Raw genomic sequence first — 19,089 nt, forward strand, 5'->3', positions numbered from 1 at the left:
GGCTAGTGTACCCCTTTCCCGGGGCGCGCGTGCGCATGTCTCTCTGTGCTCTTGTGTGCGCTTCTTGCTGATATAACACACGCTGTACGAAAACACTTTTATTTTTCCCTCTTCTTGTTTTTTATGGTTTTGTTTTTTTTGTGCCTATGCTGAAATGGTCCCGTGGAGCCAAGAAGGAATGGGGCACAGATGATGACGGTGCGGTGATGTTTGGACGAGAGCAGCGAGCGACAATGATGGCGGGAAGGGGTTAGCGGTGTGTTTCAGTTGAAGGCGCCCCCCACCTCCTCCCCGCCGTCTCCCGCTCCTTGCCTTAGTGCAGTTGCGGAGCTTCGTCTCTCACCGTAGTCGTGGCCGCGCTTTCATCACCACGCACCTGCCTATCAGCGCTCCCGCATACAGGGCCTCACGCAACGGGCTCGCTTCAGGTCGCAAAGATCTCTCTCTCTCTTTCTGTTTCCTCATATATCTATCTCCGTGTGTGTTCGACGCTGACGTTTCGCGGTTCTCTCTGCACGTGTGATGGGTGCTCGCTACAGGGAGCAGTGCCCCCGAGGCCTGCTGTGGCGCTGTTGATCCCGCGTGTGTGTGTGTGTGTGTGCATTTCTTTGTTGTTTTCTTTTTGATAAAGGAAACAACAAAGAAATGCATGTGAGTCTTGTCAGTCCTTCTTGCTGTTGATGCCTCGGTGCCCGCACGCCGGTGCGAGACGCACCACCCCACCTCCCCCTCAATGCACATGGATAAGGGACGATGTATGCACCGAGAGCACGCGTCACGGGGGAAGAAAAGGATGACGCCCACACGCGCACGCACGCACGAACGGGGTGGGGTGGGCTGGGCTGGGGGTGGGGCAACAAGAGTCCATGCACGAGAGAGAGAAAGATGGGAGAGAGCGAGCGAAATGGAAACAGCCGGAACAGAGCGGTCTGGAATGTATGTAGACAAGTGACGAGCACGAAACTGCTGAAGAGAGAGAGAGACTATACACAGCAACCTACACTTATACCCTGTATACGTACATATGTGAAAAAGGAATATTTACTGTCGGCTCCACGGCCCGTGCCGTGCCTATTATTCGCATCTCTTAACACACGCACAGGACCTCGTTCTTTTCCGGCTGACTGCCCCGCCTCAGATGGGCGTGCGAGGTGCCCGTCACCGAAGAAGGAGGGGGGTGACGGTTGGGGGCGGGTGGAAAAAGAGAGTCCCTGTTCATTGGATGTGGGCTGAAAAAGGGTCCAAAGAAGGCAAGCAAAGTACAGGAAGCACGCGGCACACGAACGCATTGAGCCCCATCAAATACCCGCCCGCCTGCGAGTTGAATGGAGGGCGCGATGAAACGAAACTGGTGGCAGTCTAGCAATATGCAACACCGCTGGCTCTCGAGGATGGGCGTGGGCAGGCGGTGAGGAGGGCGCAACCTGAAACACGGCAATCTATGCGTGCATGATGCCTATGTGTGCACGTGTGGTGACTCGAAAAGAGCATCGCATATATCAGTTTGGCATCCATATCCTCTCCGTTGCATTGTGCACACTAACCGTGTTCCCTCACTCCCGTCCCCCGCTGCCGCCCTCCTCCTCCACACACACACACACACACGTACATCAGCACACGTCGAGTGATCTTTCTCCATGTGACGTGATTCTCCTTATCGTTGGTTGTGCTTCTCTCTTTCAGATCGCTTGTTGGACCCTATATTGCTCGTCGAGTGTGACCGTCACTGCGACTGCCCCACGGCACACGAACACGCACCTGCTGCGTCTCATCGCCACACACGTGACACAGACGGCAACGAAATTGCACAAAAATGAAGCAGTACGCAAAGATTTTGGAGCCGCTTGACCTCGGTTTTGTGAAGCTGCGCAATCGCGTCGTGATGGCCAGCATGCACACGGGATTGGAGTCACCGATACACGCGACTCGCTCCGCCGCAGCCGCCGAAGGGAACCCCTACGCGCGTCTCGCACGCTTCTATAGGGAGAGGGCGAAAGGCAAGGCCGGGCTCATCGTCACAGGCGGCTTCTCGCCCAACTCGGAGGGCGTTCTGTATCCTGGTGAGAGCGTGTTAGGCCCGAAGGATGCCGACCAGCTGCGGTGTGTCACCGACGCGGTGCACGTCGAGGGCGGGCACATTTTGCTGCAAATGCTGCACTCCGGCCGCTACTCCACCTGCGATCAGTGCGTCGCGCCGTCGCCAATTCCGAGCCAGATCTCTCACACGCAGAAGGTGCCGGTGGAGATGAGTGTCCCACTCATCCAACGGACGGTCGAGGATTTTGCTCGCCTTGCGATCTGCGCGCAGAAGGCGGGCTTCGATGGGGTGGAGATTATGGGCTCCGAAGGCTACCTGCTGAATCAGTTTATCGCCCGGCACACAAATCACCGCACCGACGACTACGGCGGCAGCTTCGAGAACCGCATCCGCTTTCCACTGGAGGTGCTTCGCGCAGTGCGGGATGCCACGGGGCCGAACTTCATCATCGCGTTCCGTGTGTCACTTCTGGATCTCGTCCCCGACGGCTCGACGCAGGCGGAGGTTTTCGAGCTGGCGGAGAAGGTATCCAAGTCTGGAGCGAACATCATCGATAGCGGCATTGGCTGGCACGAGTCCCGCGTGCCGACTATCGCCACCTCTGTGCCGCGTGCGGGGTACACCTGGGCCACAGCGGCGGTCCGGTCGCATCTTCGCCGTCAAGGCATCGACATTCCTCTTATTGCGGTAAATCGAATGAACCACCCCGACATTCTGGAGCAAGTACTGGAGAACGGCGAGGCGGACCTCGTTGCTATGGCGCGCCCCTTCCTCAGTGATCCATACTTTGTGAAGAAGACAATGTCAGGCGCGGCCGATCGCATCAACATCTGCATTGCCTGCAACCAGGCCTGCCTGGACAACATCTTCGTTGGAAAGACGGCCTGCTGCATGCTCAACCCACTGGCTGCGCATGAGGCGGAACGCGCAGCGTTACCCGCGCCCGCCGCGAAGAAGGTAGCCGTAATCGGCGGCGGCCCCGCTGGCGCGTCCGCTGCGATCACGCTAGCCGACCGTGGCCACCGCGTCACGCTGTACGAGGCAAACTCGGTGCTGGGCGGCCAGTTCAACTTAGCAAAGCGCATCCCTGGCAAGGAGGAGTTCCAGAGCAGCATCGACTACTGGACAAATACGCTGACGAAGCACGCGAATGTGACGCTGAAGTTGAACAGGCGCGCTACCGTGGAGGAGGTTGCAACCGTCGGCTACGACGAGGTGGTAGTGGCAACCGGGTGTGTGCCGCACGCCAAATCGGGTGCGCTCATTGCTGGCATGGAAAAGTACCCCAACGTCTTTTCGTACACTGAGGCACTCCTGCATCCGGAGAAGGTGGGCCATCGGGTGGCCGTCATCGGTGCTGGCGGCATTGGCTTCGACATGGCCGAGTTCCTCACTTCCCCGCACAGCACCTCGGCGGAGACGGTCGCCGCGGCGCAGTACACCAAGTTTGAAAAGCAGGATAACGCCGAGTTCCGAAAGAAGTGGGGCATCAAGTGTGCTGCCATTGCTCAGGACGAAGAGAAGGCCGGCATATCCACCGGCGCAAGCGGCAGCAACAGCTGCTCACCCCTTCCGGGCGGTCTCGTGAAGCCCGTGACTCCTCGTCCTTACCGTGAGGTGACCATGTTCCAGCGCACCCGTGGGAAACTCGGGGCACATCTTGGCGCGACGACCGGGTGGATCCATCGCCTTGAGATTCGCATGAACCGCGTCAAGGCAGTGGATGGGGTTACGTACAAGAGCTTCGACGGCACAAGCCTCGTTTACGTTGATAAGGAGGGCAAGGAACAGACACTGGCAGTAGACTCCGTTGTGCTGTGCACTGGGCAAGTCTCAAACAACGAGTTTGAGAAGGCCGCAACGCCGGTTCTGTCGAAGCTGCATACGATAGGGGGCTGCAACTTCACCAAGAAGCTGGATGCGAAACTAGCCATTCTGCAAGCTCACAGTGTGGCGATACGTCTGTGAGGGTCGACTAGGTTGCCGTCACAGTACAGCGCAGTGCCGGCGGGTCAAGTGCGATGTCTCTTCTTGGCCGTTCGTTTTCTTTGCTCTTGTACGTGGCGGAAGCCTTCCTTGCCCAGCGCTATGAGCAACGACACCCGCTTGCCTCGCCCATACGCAAACACACGCAATGACTTCATGACGTAGGCGTTCCCCTCTCCTTTTGCGTTCTTGCGACATATATATTATATTTTCATATGCTTCTCTTCCTCGTGTGGGATGCTCATTCGACCCTTCTCCCCGCCCGCCCGCCACAGACACACACACACACACACACACACATACACGAGGTTCACATGCTTTCCCATTTCCCGATGTTTCTTTCGTCTCTTCGCTTCGCACGTACGACCTGTTCTTCCCCGTTGTTGTCGTTCGTGTTTGCATCTCACTCCCTTCGCTTTCCTTTGTGGCTGTCGGTGTGTGGCGCCCTTTCGGCATCTCTTCTCTTCGATCTCTCCCCTCTTATTTCGAAGTGCATCGTTGCGCCACTTAGCCGCTTATCTCTTCTCATGTATCTTCTGCTGTGGTGTGCTGGTGCCGTTGCTCGCTCTCTTCTCTCTCTCCCGCCTTTGGCTTGGCTCCTCTACTCAAGTCACTGGTGCTCCGCCAGCTCTCTCTCTCTCTCTCTCTCTGTGTGTGTGCGTGTGTGTGTTCGTGCATGAACGTTGGCGTGCTTCTATAACGGAGAAGGGGGATGGACTTCTCTTGGCTCTTTGCCCCTCCGCTGCACTGTTATCTGGTTCTTTTTCATAGTTTTTATGTCTCTCCCCGCCTCTCCTCTCAAACACACCTCTGACGATGGGGTGTGGGCGCACCCCAGTGCGTGGCGTCTCAGGGCCCAGCGCACCTTCTCCCCCGTACCTCTCTCTCTCTCTCGGTGAGAGGAAGCCAGGCAGTATCCCCCCCACCCCACCCCAATCCCCATCCCTATCCCCTGCCAAATGCCGAGCTGCCTCTGGCGCTGGCCGGGCGGTGCATCGCTGCTGACGGCAGACCGTCAGGTCCTGGGCGGCGTGGCGTCCGGGTGATCTGCAGTCGCGAACGCGCGTGTGCACTCTCCACATGATGGGCAGGGTGTCCGCGTGACTCGAACGCATCCCACTGCCCGGCCCTCGCACGGCCCACTGGTGTGGGGAGGCCTGAGCCGCCCCGAGGGGGGAGGGGGTGGGATGCACGAGGGGTGGCAGCCGGCATAGCGGGGGAGCGGCTGTGAGGCGACCCGCGAGGCGGTGGGTGAGCGGGTAGAGCTGGAGGGCGGGGACGGTGCTCACATGACCGTGTCGGCGCATCTGGTGTGACGCGTGCGTGTCTGTGGCATGCTTCGCACCGCGCTGGCGGGGGCCTGTGGCAGGGCCGGGATGGGGCTGGCGTTGAGTTGTTGCTGTGCGGCAGAGCAACGGACACACGCTGAAGCAAACAAAAAAAACGAAAACCTGCTCCCCCTCCCCTCTCTGCCCCTCGTACTGCGTCACACACAAGCAAACGCAACCCCCCTCCCTCCCGGGCGATGCACGGGGCTTATCCTCTCTATGCTTTTGTTTTTGAATGCTCTCCTAGGCATGAAACACAAGGCACAGCGCATGAGGCGCAGCACCGCCCCAAATCCCTGACGAAACAACAAAGAAAACGAAAGAAAAAATGCAATCGACGCAACCTCGTCGCCCGTCTGCCGCGCGTGCGTGCGAGCTCGTCTCGGCACCCCTCGATGATGAGTAAAGACATGAATTCTATAGCGCTGTGAAGGGTAAGGGCTTGAACCCCCAAGGGGGTGGGTGAAGCCAAAGCGAATACGGAAGATGCCAAGCACGTATCGCTGCATATGTAGACGTCTGCTCCGCGGCCGTTATCGATGTCATACTTGGGTAGCGGAAGAAGACGTTCGAGACGAAAATACAACGACCCACCTTCGGCGTCTTCGTCGTCTCTCTGCTTTTCCTTTGTTTCTGTGGCGTCCCTCCTAGTCAACATTGGATGTGCAGTGGCTCGCATCAACTCTGCTTTCTGTTTTGCCTGCCGTCTCTCATGCTGTCCGTCATCGTGCCGTACATGTTTGAATGCGTGTTGGCGACTTGGCTTGCACTCGCACTCAGCCAGTCAGCCTCTCAGAAACGACACTTGCGCACAGCTATCTGAAAAAGTTGCTTCACAAGTCTCGTTGGGAGCACTCACTCGTCGACGCCCGCACTGCCCAAGCGACGGTTGTGATCGGCAAGCATGTGGCTGCGTTGCTCCTGTCGTCTCTTCTTTCACATTCCTCCCCCATCGCTAGCAGCACCGGCGCGGCGTGTCGCTCCCAGGACTCTGCGGAGCCATGGCCGTTCACAAGGTAGTGAGCCCGCTAACGCTAAGGTTGCTACTTCGAACCCCCGCACGCCTGACTCGTTTGACAGCGGATCTAAAGGCGACGGTGCGCGGTGCTACCACCACCAGCGCCGCCCACGATGTCGACTTCTCAAGCCGGGCGACCCGCTGCCACCGCCCCTAACAAGCGACGGCGGATATGCATCCTCGGACGGCTACACTTCTCAGCGTCAGGAATACCGACAGCGCCGCAACGCGGCCAACAACCCAGGAGACTCTCCGGTGGACGAGTCAGTCGCCGGCTCACTTTTCACACCGCTGCCACGCTCCTGTGGTTTCTATGACGGCATTGACGAGCACGCGCGAGAGGCGCCACGCCCGTCGCGCGAGGCCCGACAGCAGCTGCTGCGCGAGTCGCTCGAGGCGCACGCCGCCTCTGCTGTCGAGTTTACCGACGGTGGCGAGGACGACATCGATCTAAATGGCTTGCCAGCGGATCAGTATCATGGCCACGAAGGGTGGACAACAATCCCGAAGGACTCGGCACTCTACAACACCATGTACGGCGTGGGCGATTTGGAGTCGCGCCAGCGCGCGAACTCGTGGACTGTGGCGATGCGTCACGGCAGGGTGGGTGGCAGCGTCAGTGTGGGCGGTTTGTTGGGCGACTCGGCGGCCGCATCTGCGCAGCGCCCCGGCACGCACCAAGAAAACGAGCAAACGGATCAAGAAGTGCTCGACGACTGCCGACGCCGCCGGCAGCGCGATGAAGGGCTCTTGTCGACATCTTTGGAGGGGGAGCTGCTGGCTCCAATGCAGGAGAGCGTGGGGCAGCCGCGGAGCACATACGCGATGCGGAAGCTGTTCGTGGACGGTCTTGTAGGATATCAAGGCGTGATAACAAGGGCGGAGGAGACCACGATGAGCGAGGAGCTGTTGCACCTCCTGCAGGATCCCCGGGCCGCTTACGTCGCCGAGGAGGCGCGCTACTGCGTCAACCTCTATGAGACGGAGCTTGGCATTCCCGGGAAAGACACCCTCGCTTTCGCGCTTTCGAGCTGCCAGACACTGCAACGGGTGCTTTACCGCTTCTTCTTTCTGGGTCTGATCCCTTCCGTGCCCAACGTGTGCCAGGTTAGTGAGATGGTGGGCACCTTCAGCGGCTACCCTGTCCACCGCCACCCATCGTCCATCGGCTCCTACGTGGGGATGCTGAACCTGGTCTCCACGAGCGTGCTGCACCTTCAGCACAAGGACGCGCCGTGGTACCCTCGCCTCCACCTCATCCCACGCAGCCTCTTCGTGGTAACCGAGCCGTGCCTCAGCGAGTACGCGATGGGGTACAAGCAAACGCATCAGCCGTTCCACGCCTTCGAGTACGCGACACGCGTCTCCAAGGACTACCGCATCGAAGTGCTCTTCGCCACGGTCGAGACAGCGCAGACGAGGACCCTATCCGAGGCAGTACAGCTGACCGAGTATGCAGAACGACGGGCGCGAGAAGGGACAGCAAAGCTGTTGAACGGGACATCGCAACCTCTCGCAGAGGCACGCACGCACACCACTGTCACACCAACAGAGTCGGTCACCGGTGTTCCTCTTCGCGGGCATACTGACGAGTGGCTGCAACGCCTGCGAGACAATATGCACGCATCCGAGGAAGCGAGGGGTTATGGGCACGCGAAGCCTCTGGATGGGCACGCGCTGCGACGCCAGCTACTTGCGGAGCGTTTGGTTGGTGATCGGCCTCGCTTGGACAGCGGGTGCGGCAGTGTTGGCTGGAGGGGTGGGGCTGGCCGTGACGAGGGCGCTAACGTGAAGGCGGCAGAGGCGCAGGCGGAGACGAGGCATCATGAAAGCGATACATCGCCCTGTGACAAGACGACGACCTCTGCAGCACACCGGCGACTGGCGGCGCTCAAGGCACGCTACAACTTTGCACAGGAGCTCAAGGCGTCACGGCAGCGGGTAGAGGTGACAAACGATGGGCCGCGGCTTCTTCGAGGCCACGCACCACGGGACCGGCGACTGGGTATTAAGTAAAGGCGACCCCCCACACACACACACACCGCACCCCCCCGTCTCCTTTCTCCGTCTGCGTCATCGCTTCGCGCGCCTCATCACCTCTCGACCCATTCACAGGTGCGGAACTGCTCGAGACACGTGAGCAGAGACTAAAAGCCGCAGCGAAAACAGGAAGGGAATCGCACGCGTATGCCTGTCTTTTCACTCGGCGCACACCCTCATCCCTCTACAAGTGCACACGCAGACGCAGGGCACAAAAAAGGTGCGATTGCGGTCTGCACACGTACCGCTCTCGGGGTTCGCTACGTGAAAGGGCCCGCTTCTGGGCTGCGGCCCAGCTGGTTAACGCGATTGCCACACCTTTCCCCCCCCCCTCGCTCGTCCTTGGGCACATGCCACCACCTTCTTTCACCTGCACTATCCGCTCACTTCTCCCTGCCTCTTTCGCTCCTTGCGGTCTTTCTTGTCTGTCGCCCTCAGAGACTGTGTTCGCTCGACTGAGGTACGTGTAGGCACGCTGCTTTACCGTCGAGGGGAACCATCGACTGCAACCAAAGGGGGGAAAAGCACGCAACCCTTGGAGCACATAACTCGTCTCTCGCAAAAAAAAAACGCGGTATGTTTGCGCGGAGGTCAGGGACTGCCTTGCGGCGCCTCCGACACACGTCCGTGGCGGCTGCCGCGCCTACGCAGCTCGAGGCGCACCCCACTTTTGTGAGCTCGCGGCCTGTTTGTGCCAGCGGCGCTCTGCGTCAACGTCAGCACGAGTCGGTGATGCATGCGCACCGTTTTCTGTCCGCCTCGCAGGTCGCCCGTCCTCAGGCAACGACGGCGTGTAATTCGGCCGCAGGTCTTAGCGTCACTCTCCCGCCGCTTTGCGCGTTGGGTGCCTGCGCAGACGCCGGTGGTGGCAGCTCGAGGCGCTACGAAGATGTATGGGCTCCCATTGAGTCATACCTAGCGCAGCTCAGCGCTGCCACCGCTGACAACAACGGTGGAGGAAAGTCCGGCGTGACGCCCGCCGCGCCGTCTCCACCTCTGTGTCTCGTTCTCCGCCTCTTTCCAGACTTGACCATAGCGCAGCTGCCCTCTCTACGCCGTGGCAGCACGGAGGGTAGCAGCCCGCCTCGCCGTGCGCGCAACAGCTTCATTGCACCACATGAGTACCCGCTCGACGCCATATTGGGAGCAGAGGAATTGTGGGGTAGTGGCGCAGACCCTCAGCGGGTGTTTCGTGGCGCTATCGACTGTCTGCACGAGCTGGGTCAACGACTTCTTCCGCAGCTGGCACTCGTGCTGCAGCTGCCTACGCGGCTGCTTGTCTCGCAGCAGTTCCTGCATGACCTTGCCGCGCTGCTTGTCCGCGACAGTTGGCGCAGCATCTCCTTTGAGCTACCATCGACTCACCAACTGTACTCCCGCAGCGCAGAAGGAAGTCGCGCGGGGGTGTGCGCCCCCTCTGCCACCTCCGTGACGGACGTTGGAGCTGTCGACGCGGCGTGGTGCCGGTTACCTGTCCTCTGCACGCCATGGCCGACTCTGTGCCGTCACCCAGCGTTGGGGCGGACGCTGCGGCAGCTGCGTCGCCATGACGTGGTCCCCTTCCACGTGCTCTACTCGTGGGCCGTGGCGGAAATGCAGCTCTTCCACAGCTTCGAGCTGTCCATCGTTGTGGACACGACCGCACCGATGCCAGGAGAGGAGGCGCTGCACGCGTACCTGCAGGGCCCCAGCAGCGTCGGGCGATCTGCTGAAGAGCTCCACCGCGCGTCGCCGCAGCTCCCACGCCAGCTCTGTGACTCTACAGATGCCCCCTATTCGTCGGGTCAGACTGACAGCGATGCCCACTGCGCGCGCACGCACGTGTACATGAGCGAGAACCCAAGAACGGCACGCGGGGCTGCGGTGGGTTTCAGTAACGGTGTGATGAATGCGTTACGGTGGCGAGATCGGAGTGCGACGCCGCTCGAGAGCCACCAGGTGGACCTCGATGACGTGGAGAACGAGTGGCGACTGTGGAAGCACACCAACGCGACGTCACCGTCTGGGGCGGCGACGGCGGTGGCGCACACCCTTCTCGCGTCTTCGGGCAGCCCGGGCGACCTCTCGCTCTCTCTCGACGCCCCGCCAGACCATTTGCGCGCGCTCATCGAGAATTCGATCATTGACTGCGACGCAGCTGCTCCGCCTCGCCTGTCACAACGACAGCGTCTCTTGCAGAATGTCGGGCAGCTCATGCAGCGCACAATGGAGGAACCTTCTGTCGCCGCGTCCGCCGACACTGACAGCCCTCTATCCACCTCAGCTGGCGAGGATGGCGAGAGCACGCCATTGAAGCAGGAGGCCGAGGAGCTGGAGCGGCTGTTGAGGGAAGCTAACGACGCCAGTGAAGCGGGTACAACCAGCTTCGATGCAGAGATGATGATGGCGAAGGTGCCGCGCTACACACGAGCCCACTCACATACGTCGCCGGCTCACCGAGAAATCATGAATCGGATGCACGCCGCGCCCGGCGCCGATGTCCGGGTGACGCTCAACACTTGGCCTGCGTTTTCAGGGTATTGGTCGTGTTTACACGCCCTCGTCGAGGAGGTCACACATGCAACCTTGTTGTGGACCGCACCAACGTTCAACAACGAGGCTGTGCAAGCATGGACGGCGGCTTATTACGCATCACAGTGCCCACGGGTAGGCCATGGTGAAGCGCATATGCCCACAAGCAACGCACCGCTGCCACTGGTTGTGCCAATCTACATGCCGGTCCAGTCAGCAATGCATGTAGAGGTGGAGCGACTGTTGCGCGAGGGCCGCTGGTTTGAAGAGCCGCCGCTGCTCCAGAGCAGGGAGGAGGGCACAGCCCTGCACACATGGCTACCTGCGTCACTAAACGTGGCCCTCGCTGACACCTTGTCCAGGCTGCCAGGCGACTATCAAGCGCACGAGCGAAGCCGGCTGCTGCGCGATCACCAGCGGCTTCGAAAGGAGGGGGCGCAGGGGGCGCGTCGCGGTGGCAGTGTGAGTGAACTTGCAGCGGCGTCACCGGCCTGCTCTGACTTATGCGAAGACGATGAGGAGCTGCGCCCGGCGCTCGTCCGCATCCGCCAAGAGGCTCGCCCTTTGTTTCTCCTGACGCCGGCGCAGGTGGAGAGACGCGAGTCCAAGGCGTTCAAGGAAGCTGCCGTGGCATGTGTGACGGCGGGGAAGGCGGCGGCACAGCTCAACAAAACGGTCTGCGGAGCAAACAAAACGTTCGCGCAGGCGGTCGAGGAGAGTTATCGCGCCGCCTCCCCGGCAAGCGATGCGGCTGTCGCGCACAAGACACCGCCCATGCGCCTTCTGCACGTTCCCACGCCGGGGCTGAGCCTAGAGGAGCTCGACCGCTCCTGGCGTTGTCTCCCCTCATGACGAGAAAGGAGCGCGTTTTCACGCGGCGCTTGTTGAGACCGTCGGAAGAAGGAGCAAAAGATGAAAGCAACGAAACGTGCGGTGATGCTCGTGTGCATGTGTGACGTCCGCTCTCTTGCGCCTCTTCACCCGTGTAGCTCTGTGTACGGTCTTGGACGTTGGCCTGCTCTTCGTCTGCTTGTCTGTCTGTGTTGATGTGTGCGGGGGTACTGTCTGCGGTGTGCACCGTGTCTCTTCACCTGCTCCGCTGGTCGCATACTCATCTGATTTCTTCTGTGCAGCCCGTTGATCCTCACAGGTTAATCATAGCCAAGATTCAGACCTTTGGTCGCCGGCTTTGTGCCAGCGAAACGACCCAGTAGCCGCACGCGCGTGCATGTACCCAACGAGATATGCACCACCCTATTTCCGTACCCCTCCCCTTTTTCTGCCTCGACTCGGGAGCCGATGGCCGAGGGCGCGCCCCGTCGGAAGCCGTGGCGTCTCACCCTCTCCTTGACGTATGGATGTGACTATCTCACCGCTCACCCACCCCCTGCGCGTGCGCCTGTTTCCTATCCTTCTCCCTCTCTCGCCAACTGGTGCTCTCGTCTCCAACTCCTTATCATGTTTGCTTTTCAAGCGGTTAACATGGCCGCGCTCATTGGTCGCTGCTGCTAATGGCTTGAGTCGGTCATGGTCGCCGCTGCCGTTGTGGAGACAAAGTATCGCATTCGACACACGTTACTGTGTGCGCACGCGCTCAGACTGCGCCGCTTGGCGATAACCCTACCACTTTTCGTTGCTTTCCCTTTTACAATGCTGCACTTTGCCAGGGTACTGCGCAAGGCCGCCTCGGCCGTGCCGCCGCGATTGTTGGTCTTGACAATGATTCCCAACGGCGGCGCGCTTGGCCCCGCTCTCCGCATGCTCGGCTATCACCCCTACACCTTTGAGGACAGCGTACGCAAGGGCCGCCTGCTGACTCATCCGCAGGAGTGGATGGCGGTCATGCGTGGGGAGAAGACGTTCGACTTTGAGGTGCTCCAAGCTCCTCAGCATACGGCATCCACGGAAGCGGTGCCGTCGTCGTCGGGTGACCCTTGCGCGTCGAGGACGCCAGAGTGTGCGACGGCTAGCACAACGCCGTCTGCGTCTCCACGGGCTCCACTCTTCTTTGACTCGTTGGTCGGCCCGCCCGCCACCGTCGCCTTCGAGTCCATCCTCAAAGAGTGCCCACGCAGCACACGCGTCATTCTCGTGGAGGAGCCGGACAAGCTGGCGTGGGAGAAGGACATGGAGCAGTGGCTCCAGCCGTTGGTGCGGGAGTGCAAGAAGAGTGCGATTTGGTGGAACGCGTCGAAGTTGCACATGATGCTCCTTGACATGGTCGACCTGCGCCGTGCCCTCATCAGCCCCAACAACCAGCGGGGGGGCCGTGCACGCCCGTCGCCGTCCTCGTTCGCTGCCATGACGGCGCAGAACGTGCCTATCTCGATGCAGCACACGACGCTTCGCCTCTCTGGGGCCCTCGACTTGTTCGAGGAACACGTGAAGGAGGTGGTCCCGCGCGACCGGCTGCTTGTGTACAGAGTGCGCGATGGGTGGCAGCCGTTGTGCGACTTTTTGCAGGTACCAGTGCCGATGGCACCAGCAACGGCAGGCGGTGCTCCACCGGAGCCGGTGGCGTTTCCGCCCAACTCCACTGGTAGTGACATTCTTCTCTTCGTTCACCAGGGCTTTAAGAAGAGCGCGGCTGTCGTGTCGCTTCTCTTCCTGGTCGTTGTGGCACTCGCGCTGCTGCTGCTCAGCTCCTTTACCGAGGAGTATAAGCAGTTTTACCGCGACTACCGCGACTACGTCCACCGCGACTTGGAGCCGTACATGGACGCTGAGAAGGTTCGTGAAGGCGACGAGTCTGCCTTGACGATACGCCAGGCACTGGTCATGGCGAAGAAGTCGTCGAAGCGATTCGGCGAAGAATACGAGAGAGAGGGCGGTGCCATGGGCTCCATGTCCGGCTTGATGGGGCGCATCGTCGGATCGAAGTAAACCGCGCCCGTCTCTCTCTCTCTCTGATGGCGAGCGGTGTGTGTTTTGTACCCCTGCACGTGTCGCACCCTGGCTCTTATTCACAGACGTAGACCCCCCCCCTCTCCCCTCTCTCTTAGACAATGAGCTGGAGCGCATGCACGCGCTCAGTGCTCCGCTTGGCGTGGTGTGTGTCAGAGCGGGGGGAAGAACGTTGGCGGCATTCGCAGCACTCACGCGCACTCGCACTGAAGCAAAGGACAAACTCCTCCTCAAACATCTTTTATGACGGGCGTTGCTGCTGGCGCCCACGTCCTTTTCCCTTGTCTGTCTCTCGCAGCGCGTATGCATGCTGCATGCTTCAGGGACTGCGAAGCGCTCCGCGTCTCTCGTTGCATTCCCGACTTACTCGCTCGTTTGTTGTCGTCGTTGCCGCCTGTCGTTGCTTTGGTTCCGACTTCCGCTCTCGTCACTCCATCCCACCCCCGCCCCTGCAAAGCAGCCAACGGAAAGAGAACGCCGATCGACGACTCAGATCTCGAAGACTCACCACGGCACTGCATCTGCACCCATACATACTCACCTCACCCGCACACAGGCGTGCGTAGGCACAGGTACACCACATACACTACATACACTGCAGAAGCAACAGCGGAGAGGATAGGAGCCAAAGCCGCCAGGAGGGAGTCATCGGGTTAACGCGAGCGGTGGGCTGACTCAATCGCTCGCCTCCGTTTTCGGTTCAGCGTGCTCATCGTCCCCTTTTCCGTCTCTCCGCCCTCCCTCCCCCTTCCTCGGCAGACAGAGGCACCGGCAACGCAATGGGAAACCCATTCGAGGACTTGCGGCCGGCGCTCCGCAGCGAGGAGGATGAGATTCGCAAAGGCGTTTTCAGTCAAGCCCTGCGCAACCTCCAGCAGGCGTCCTTGGAGGAGCGCCGTAGATGGTGCAAGGCGATTCGCGAGGCTACGACACGCGGCGGCGCAAAGACCAAGAAAAAGGCTACGCCTGCTGCTGCGGTTGCCGAGTTGTCCGACAATATCGGCCCCTCCACAGCTATATCCTCTCCTCCGCAACCCACGGCAAGCAACAGCGCGGCATCAGCCTCGCCTCCGACGCCCTACGCACTTACGGCAGCACATTCCACCGAAGAGGCCGATGTTACGGTTGGGCAGAAACGCGCACGCAACGAGGGCGAGGCCTCTCCAACCGGCGCCCCGGCAACGGCCCTCGGTGGACCTCTAGACGGCGCACCGCTGTGCTGCGCACCACAGGCATCGCAGACGGTGCCCGAGTCAGCTACTGTGGGCTCGCAGCCATCTCGTACCGCCGCTCTCGCCCCAGCAGATGGGGAGCCGTCATCAAGTGCGGCTGTATCCGACCCGGCCGCCGAAGAAACGGAGGAGTCGGTGAAGGAGTGCATTGCGGTGTACATGCGCAGCCTCCTCGACCGAGTCGTTGGTACCGGTATCGACAACCTCGCTGTGCCGGCCCTCAAGGTGCTGTGCATGATGCTGGGCATCCACACCGAGGTGTCTAACAAGTTGGGCTTGTACAGCATTCTTGCTGACTTCTACTTTAGCAAGTGCGTAAAGCTCGGCAAACGGGTGAGCCGCGACACGGTTTTCGAGCGGCATGTGGAACAGGAGGTGAGCATGCTGAGGCGGGTAGCGTCAGCAGCGTCCTCAGCCGGCCGCGCAGAGAAAGTGACGGCAGCGGCGCCGGAGAAGGCCGCCGTGACGGTCGCAAAGTCAGCCACCACCCTTGCCGACAAGGTCGAAAAGACGGAGGTGAAGAGGGAGCAGGCGGTGGTGCGGAAGAAAATGTTTTCAGCCCCGCTTTTCAATTCCAGCCGTGCAGCGAAGGTGGTGCCGCAAGCCAACCCGGTCACGGAACACTATCTCAAGTACGAAGACTACAACGACAACACCTTTGAAGACGACGCGGCGGTGGCAGCGCCGGCGAGCGATTACGCGTATGGTGGCGACGTCATTTACCAGCAGCCGGTGTTTGCGCGGTCAAGCAACAAGACCGCCTCGCCGTCGCACATGACCAAGTATGAGGGGTCCGGTGCAGGTGGCGAAGAAGAGGATGATTCGTGGTCGCTGCCACTGCTAGAGCGCAAAGTTGCCTCTATTGTACAGATGTATGATCCGGTGACAGTGGCCATTGTGGTGAAGAAATTATCGCAAATGGGGTACCGTGACGGTGGTGCCGAGTCGCGCGTCGAGCAGATTTTGCGACGCTTCCATGAGCGTCAGCTAATCTTTTATGACAACGGCATCGCCTACCTTATGTGAGCTGTGCACCCCACCCACCCGCACACACCCCTTCACGTCGTTGAACGGCCACCGCTTTCTGTTGTTGTTGTTGTCGTGGTCCTTTTTTGGTGTCCCCTCTTTTGTGCGTTTTGAAGAGGCGGCGTGGCGTATGCCTCAGTACCTCGATGCGACTCTTGCATCGTTTCTCTCTCTCTCTCCTTCTCCGACTGCCAGGCCTTGCGTGGTCCGCTTCCTTGCGCGCGTGTCTGCCGGTCTGTGTGTGTGGGATTGAGGGGGGGGGGAGGAGCTTGCTGGCACTGAGCAAAGAAATGCTGCGAGGCGCGAGGAGACACACGGGCACAGACACCTCTTCTGCTGCCATGTGTCACATCCTCTTCAGTGCGTCTTGTGTATCGCTTTCTCTTGTGACGCCGCCTCTCGATCGATTTCGTTGTCTTAGACTCATGCAGTCCATCATTTGGCTGCACTCCATAGATAAACGGCGAAAACGTCGTGGCTGTTGTGGCGGCTAACGAATGCGTGTGTCCTCGTTGAAGGTGCTTTCATTCTCACTCCTCCGCTCTCTGTGTTTTGGCGGCGGGGGTGCCATCTTCTTCATTCGTTGTTTCGTTGATGGTGGCGTCTTGTGCATCCGAGTGCGTGTGTTTGTGCTCTCCCGCCCCTCCCCCGCCCCGCTCTTCTCTCTCTCTCTCTTCGGACGCCATCCCCCACAGCTGTTGCCGCCTGTGTGTGTTCCTTCGATTTTTCTTCGTTCTCCCTCCCCCCCCCCTTCGCTAGTGAAGATCTTACCAAAGATGTTTTGGGTCTTTGCAATGTGCGTGCGTGCGTGTTTGTGCGCATGTGTGTCTTTTTCATCATCGACGTTCGCATCGCATGTGCAGAGGATGGAAAGGCTGTGGCCGTGCGTGCACCGACGCAGACAGAGATGTCCGTGTAAGCAAGCGCACATGGATGACACGACAGAACACACACACACACATATATATATATATATATACACCTACCAGAATCGCAAAAAAAAATTTTTAAGCCGAACGCCAGCAAAGCAGAGGGATAACCGAACCCTCTGCGACCCCCGCCAGTGGCTGTGTGGATACTTCGCCGTTTGGAAACCGTTGGTGTGAGCAGCAGCGCACTTTCTGTGCTATCTGCCAGCTTGGCTGACGAAGCGGTGCACGTTTAGTCGCGGGACGTCCTCATCGCTGCGTCTCTTGTCTCCCCTCACGACTCAGTCGCCTACACTTTCAGCGTTCGGACTCGACCCCTTCTATCCCTTGCTTGCCGCCATTTTCTTTTTCGTCTCACTCGGTGTGCTCATTTCTGGTTTTCCTTGCGCTGTTGGGGTGGCACCGGCGGGTGGGGTAGCGCTGTGCATTTACTTCACACACACGCACACACAGGTCCTCTCGCTGTTAGCCACTCGCCAACGTGCGCACTTTACGTGTGCCTGCGCTTGCATTCGACCCGCGCAACTTTCCGTTCGGCCTCTTCGCATGTCGAGCACCCCCGCCTTGGCCCATGGCGAGTATTTGAATCGTATGCTGGTACTCGCCGCGGCTGCCACCACCTTCGTCGGGTACGCGAGCAGTGTGTACTGGGAGCGCACGGTAGCACCGTGTCTGTGTCGGCGCCACGAGTCGGCCCTGGAGCAGGAGATTGCCGAGCTGGAGAGAGAGGCCGAGGAGATCTGCACCACATCGAATCTGTACGAGCACAGCCGCCTTATGCGTAGGGCGCTGCGACTGCGTCAGGAGTTCGAGGCAGAGCGCCAAAAGCGTCTCGCGTACGCCTTCTCGGCGGCTCGAGTCGTTTCGCCGCTTCTCGGTGGCGTCTCCTTCGCTTCACGGTTTGGTCGGCCAACGCGCGACGCAGCCGCGGTGGGAGTAGCACCTGGTCGAGTAGACAAGGCAGCAGCTGCTGGCAACAAGCCGGGCGCCTTACCATATCTTTGCTCCACGACTACCACATCCGCCCCGACGCGGCACCATGCCGCCGAGTCTTCAACCGCTGCTCCGCATCGACTGCAGGTGCTGGTGGAGAGCGCGATGAATGTGCTCCGGTACAACGCTGTCACTACCGTCAAGTATCTCCTGCGTTTTGGAAGCGCTTTGGTCCTCCTGCACGTCTTCGGCAACCGACGTGGGCTCATGGCGGTTCCACCATCCTTCGAAGCGACGCTGCGCTACTGCGCCGTCGAGGTGATGGCGCCGTTACTCCTCAACGTCTTCATGTACGTGCCAGCTCTCGTCTTTGCACCTGCCAAGCGCGCGTCGTTGGTCAAAACCTACGGAAGCAGGGCTGAGGACGGTGCCGTTGGTGTCATTCACAGCAGCTTCGCGGAAGCGATTCCGCCATCGTCGTCAGCATCCTCGTTTTCTGCCGTCACTCGCTCCGCGAGTGACGCCGGCGCCGCAGCACCGTTTCAGTGCGCTGACGTTCGCTTCGGTGCAAGCAGTGATCTCGCGTCGTGGCTCTTGGCGTGCTACCTTGCCTGGTACTTGATTGTGCGCGTGTTTGATTGATGGGCGGTGGTGGGGCTCACCGGAGCGCACACGGGACGGGGTGCGAAGGAGTTCCTGGCGAGGGCGGAAAGTCGAAGGGGAAGAGGCGGTCGCGTCATGGGAAAGCGCGCAAGCGAACAGACAGGCGCACAGAGGTGTCTGACCGCGCTCCTTCTGGCATGATCAAGATTCCTGTATCGTGCTTTGGTGCTCTCACATGTCCGACGCCGCCTTTTCGCCCTTTTCCTCCGTTGCTCCTCACTTCCAGGCACCTTTTGGTTCCCCGGACTGTGGCGGGCACACGCTCTCCATTCTTCCGACTCTATTAAAAGACACTTCCGTGCTCTTCGGGGTGCGTGGCCTCAGCCTTGTTTCTGCGGGCGGCATACAAGAGGCGCCGCTCTGCCATCCACGCATTGCCATTCCTCCTTCCCGCTGTGCGTGTGCTTTGCAAGTGTGTCGCTGCCACTGTGGAGCAGCTCTACGGTGTGTTGGACCCGTAAGCGGCGGCGGTGGCCACGAT

General features: G+C 60.1%; 6 protein-coding genes across 6 annotated transcripts; all 6 read left to right on the forward strand.

The window, feature by feature from the left end:
* Window positions 1–1,813: 1,813 nt before the first annotated feature.
* LMJF_33_0830 (putative 2,4-dienoyl-coa reductase fadh1) lies at window positions 1,814–4,006 on the forward strand (the record flags this gene model as incomplete). The annotated part of the gene is made up of 1 exon (XM_001685787.1): window positions 1,814–4,006. One exon carries the CDS (start codon window positions 1,814–1,816, stop codon window positions 4,004–4,006), a length of 2,193 nt encoding a protein of 730 aa, XP_001685839.1.
* Window positions 4,007–6,256: 2,250 nt separating this feature from the next.
* On the forward strand, window positions 6,257–8,386 carry LMJF_33_0840 (conserved hypothetical protein; the record flags this gene model as incomplete). Its single annotated transcript, XM_001685788.1, has 1 exon — window positions 6,257–8,386. One exon carries the CDS (start codon window positions 6,257–6,259, stop codon window positions 8,384–8,386), a length of 2,130 nt encoding a protein of 709 aa, XP_001685840.1.
* A 756-nt stretch (window positions 8,387–9,142) lies between these two features.
* LMJF_33_0850 (hypothetical protein) lies at window positions 9,143–11,773 on the forward strand (the record flags this gene model as incomplete). The annotated part of the gene is made up of 1 exon (XM_001685789.1): window positions 9,143–11,773. One exon carries the CDS (start codon window positions 9,143–9,145, stop codon window positions 11,771–11,773), a length of 2,631 nt encoding a protein of 876 aa, XP_001685841.1.
* Window positions 11,774–12,448: 675 nt separating this feature from the next.
* LMJF_33_0860 (conserved hypothetical protein) lies at window positions 12,449–13,804 on the forward strand (the record flags this gene model as incomplete). The annotated part of the gene is made up of 1 exon (XM_001685790.1): window positions 12,449–13,804. The coding sequence occupies one exon, from the start codon at window positions 12,449–12,451 to the stop codon at window positions 13,802–13,804; it is 1,356 nt and encodes a 451-aa protein (XP_001685842.1).
* Window positions 13,805–14,604: 800 nt separating this feature from the next.
* On the forward strand, window positions 14,605–16,083 carry LMJF_33_0870 (conserved hypothetical protein; the record flags this gene model as incomplete). The annotated part of the gene is made up of 1 exon (XM_001685791.1): window positions 14,605–16,083. One exon carries the CDS (start codon window positions 14,605–14,607, stop codon window positions 16,081–16,083), a length of 1,479 nt encoding a protein of 492 aa, XP_001685843.1.
* A 1,475-nt stretch (window positions 16,084–17,558) lies between these two features.
* LMJF_33_0880 (conserved hypothetical protein) lies at window positions 17,559–18,587 on the forward strand (the record flags this gene model as incomplete). The annotated part of the gene is made up of 1 exon (XM_001685792.1): window positions 17,559–18,587. One exon carries the CDS (start codon window positions 17,559–17,561, stop codon window positions 18,585–18,587), a length of 1,029 nt encoding a protein of 342 aa, XP_001685844.1.
* Between the last annotated feature and the right edge of the window lie 502 nt (window positions 18,588–19,089).

Source organism: Leishmania major, chromosome 33 (assembly GCF_000002725.2).
Source record: "Leishmania major strain Friedlin complete genome, chromosome 33".
NCBI classification, from domain to species: domain Eukaryota; phylum Euglenozoa; class Kinetoplastea; order Trypanosomatida; family Trypanosomatidae; genus Leishmania; species Leishmania major.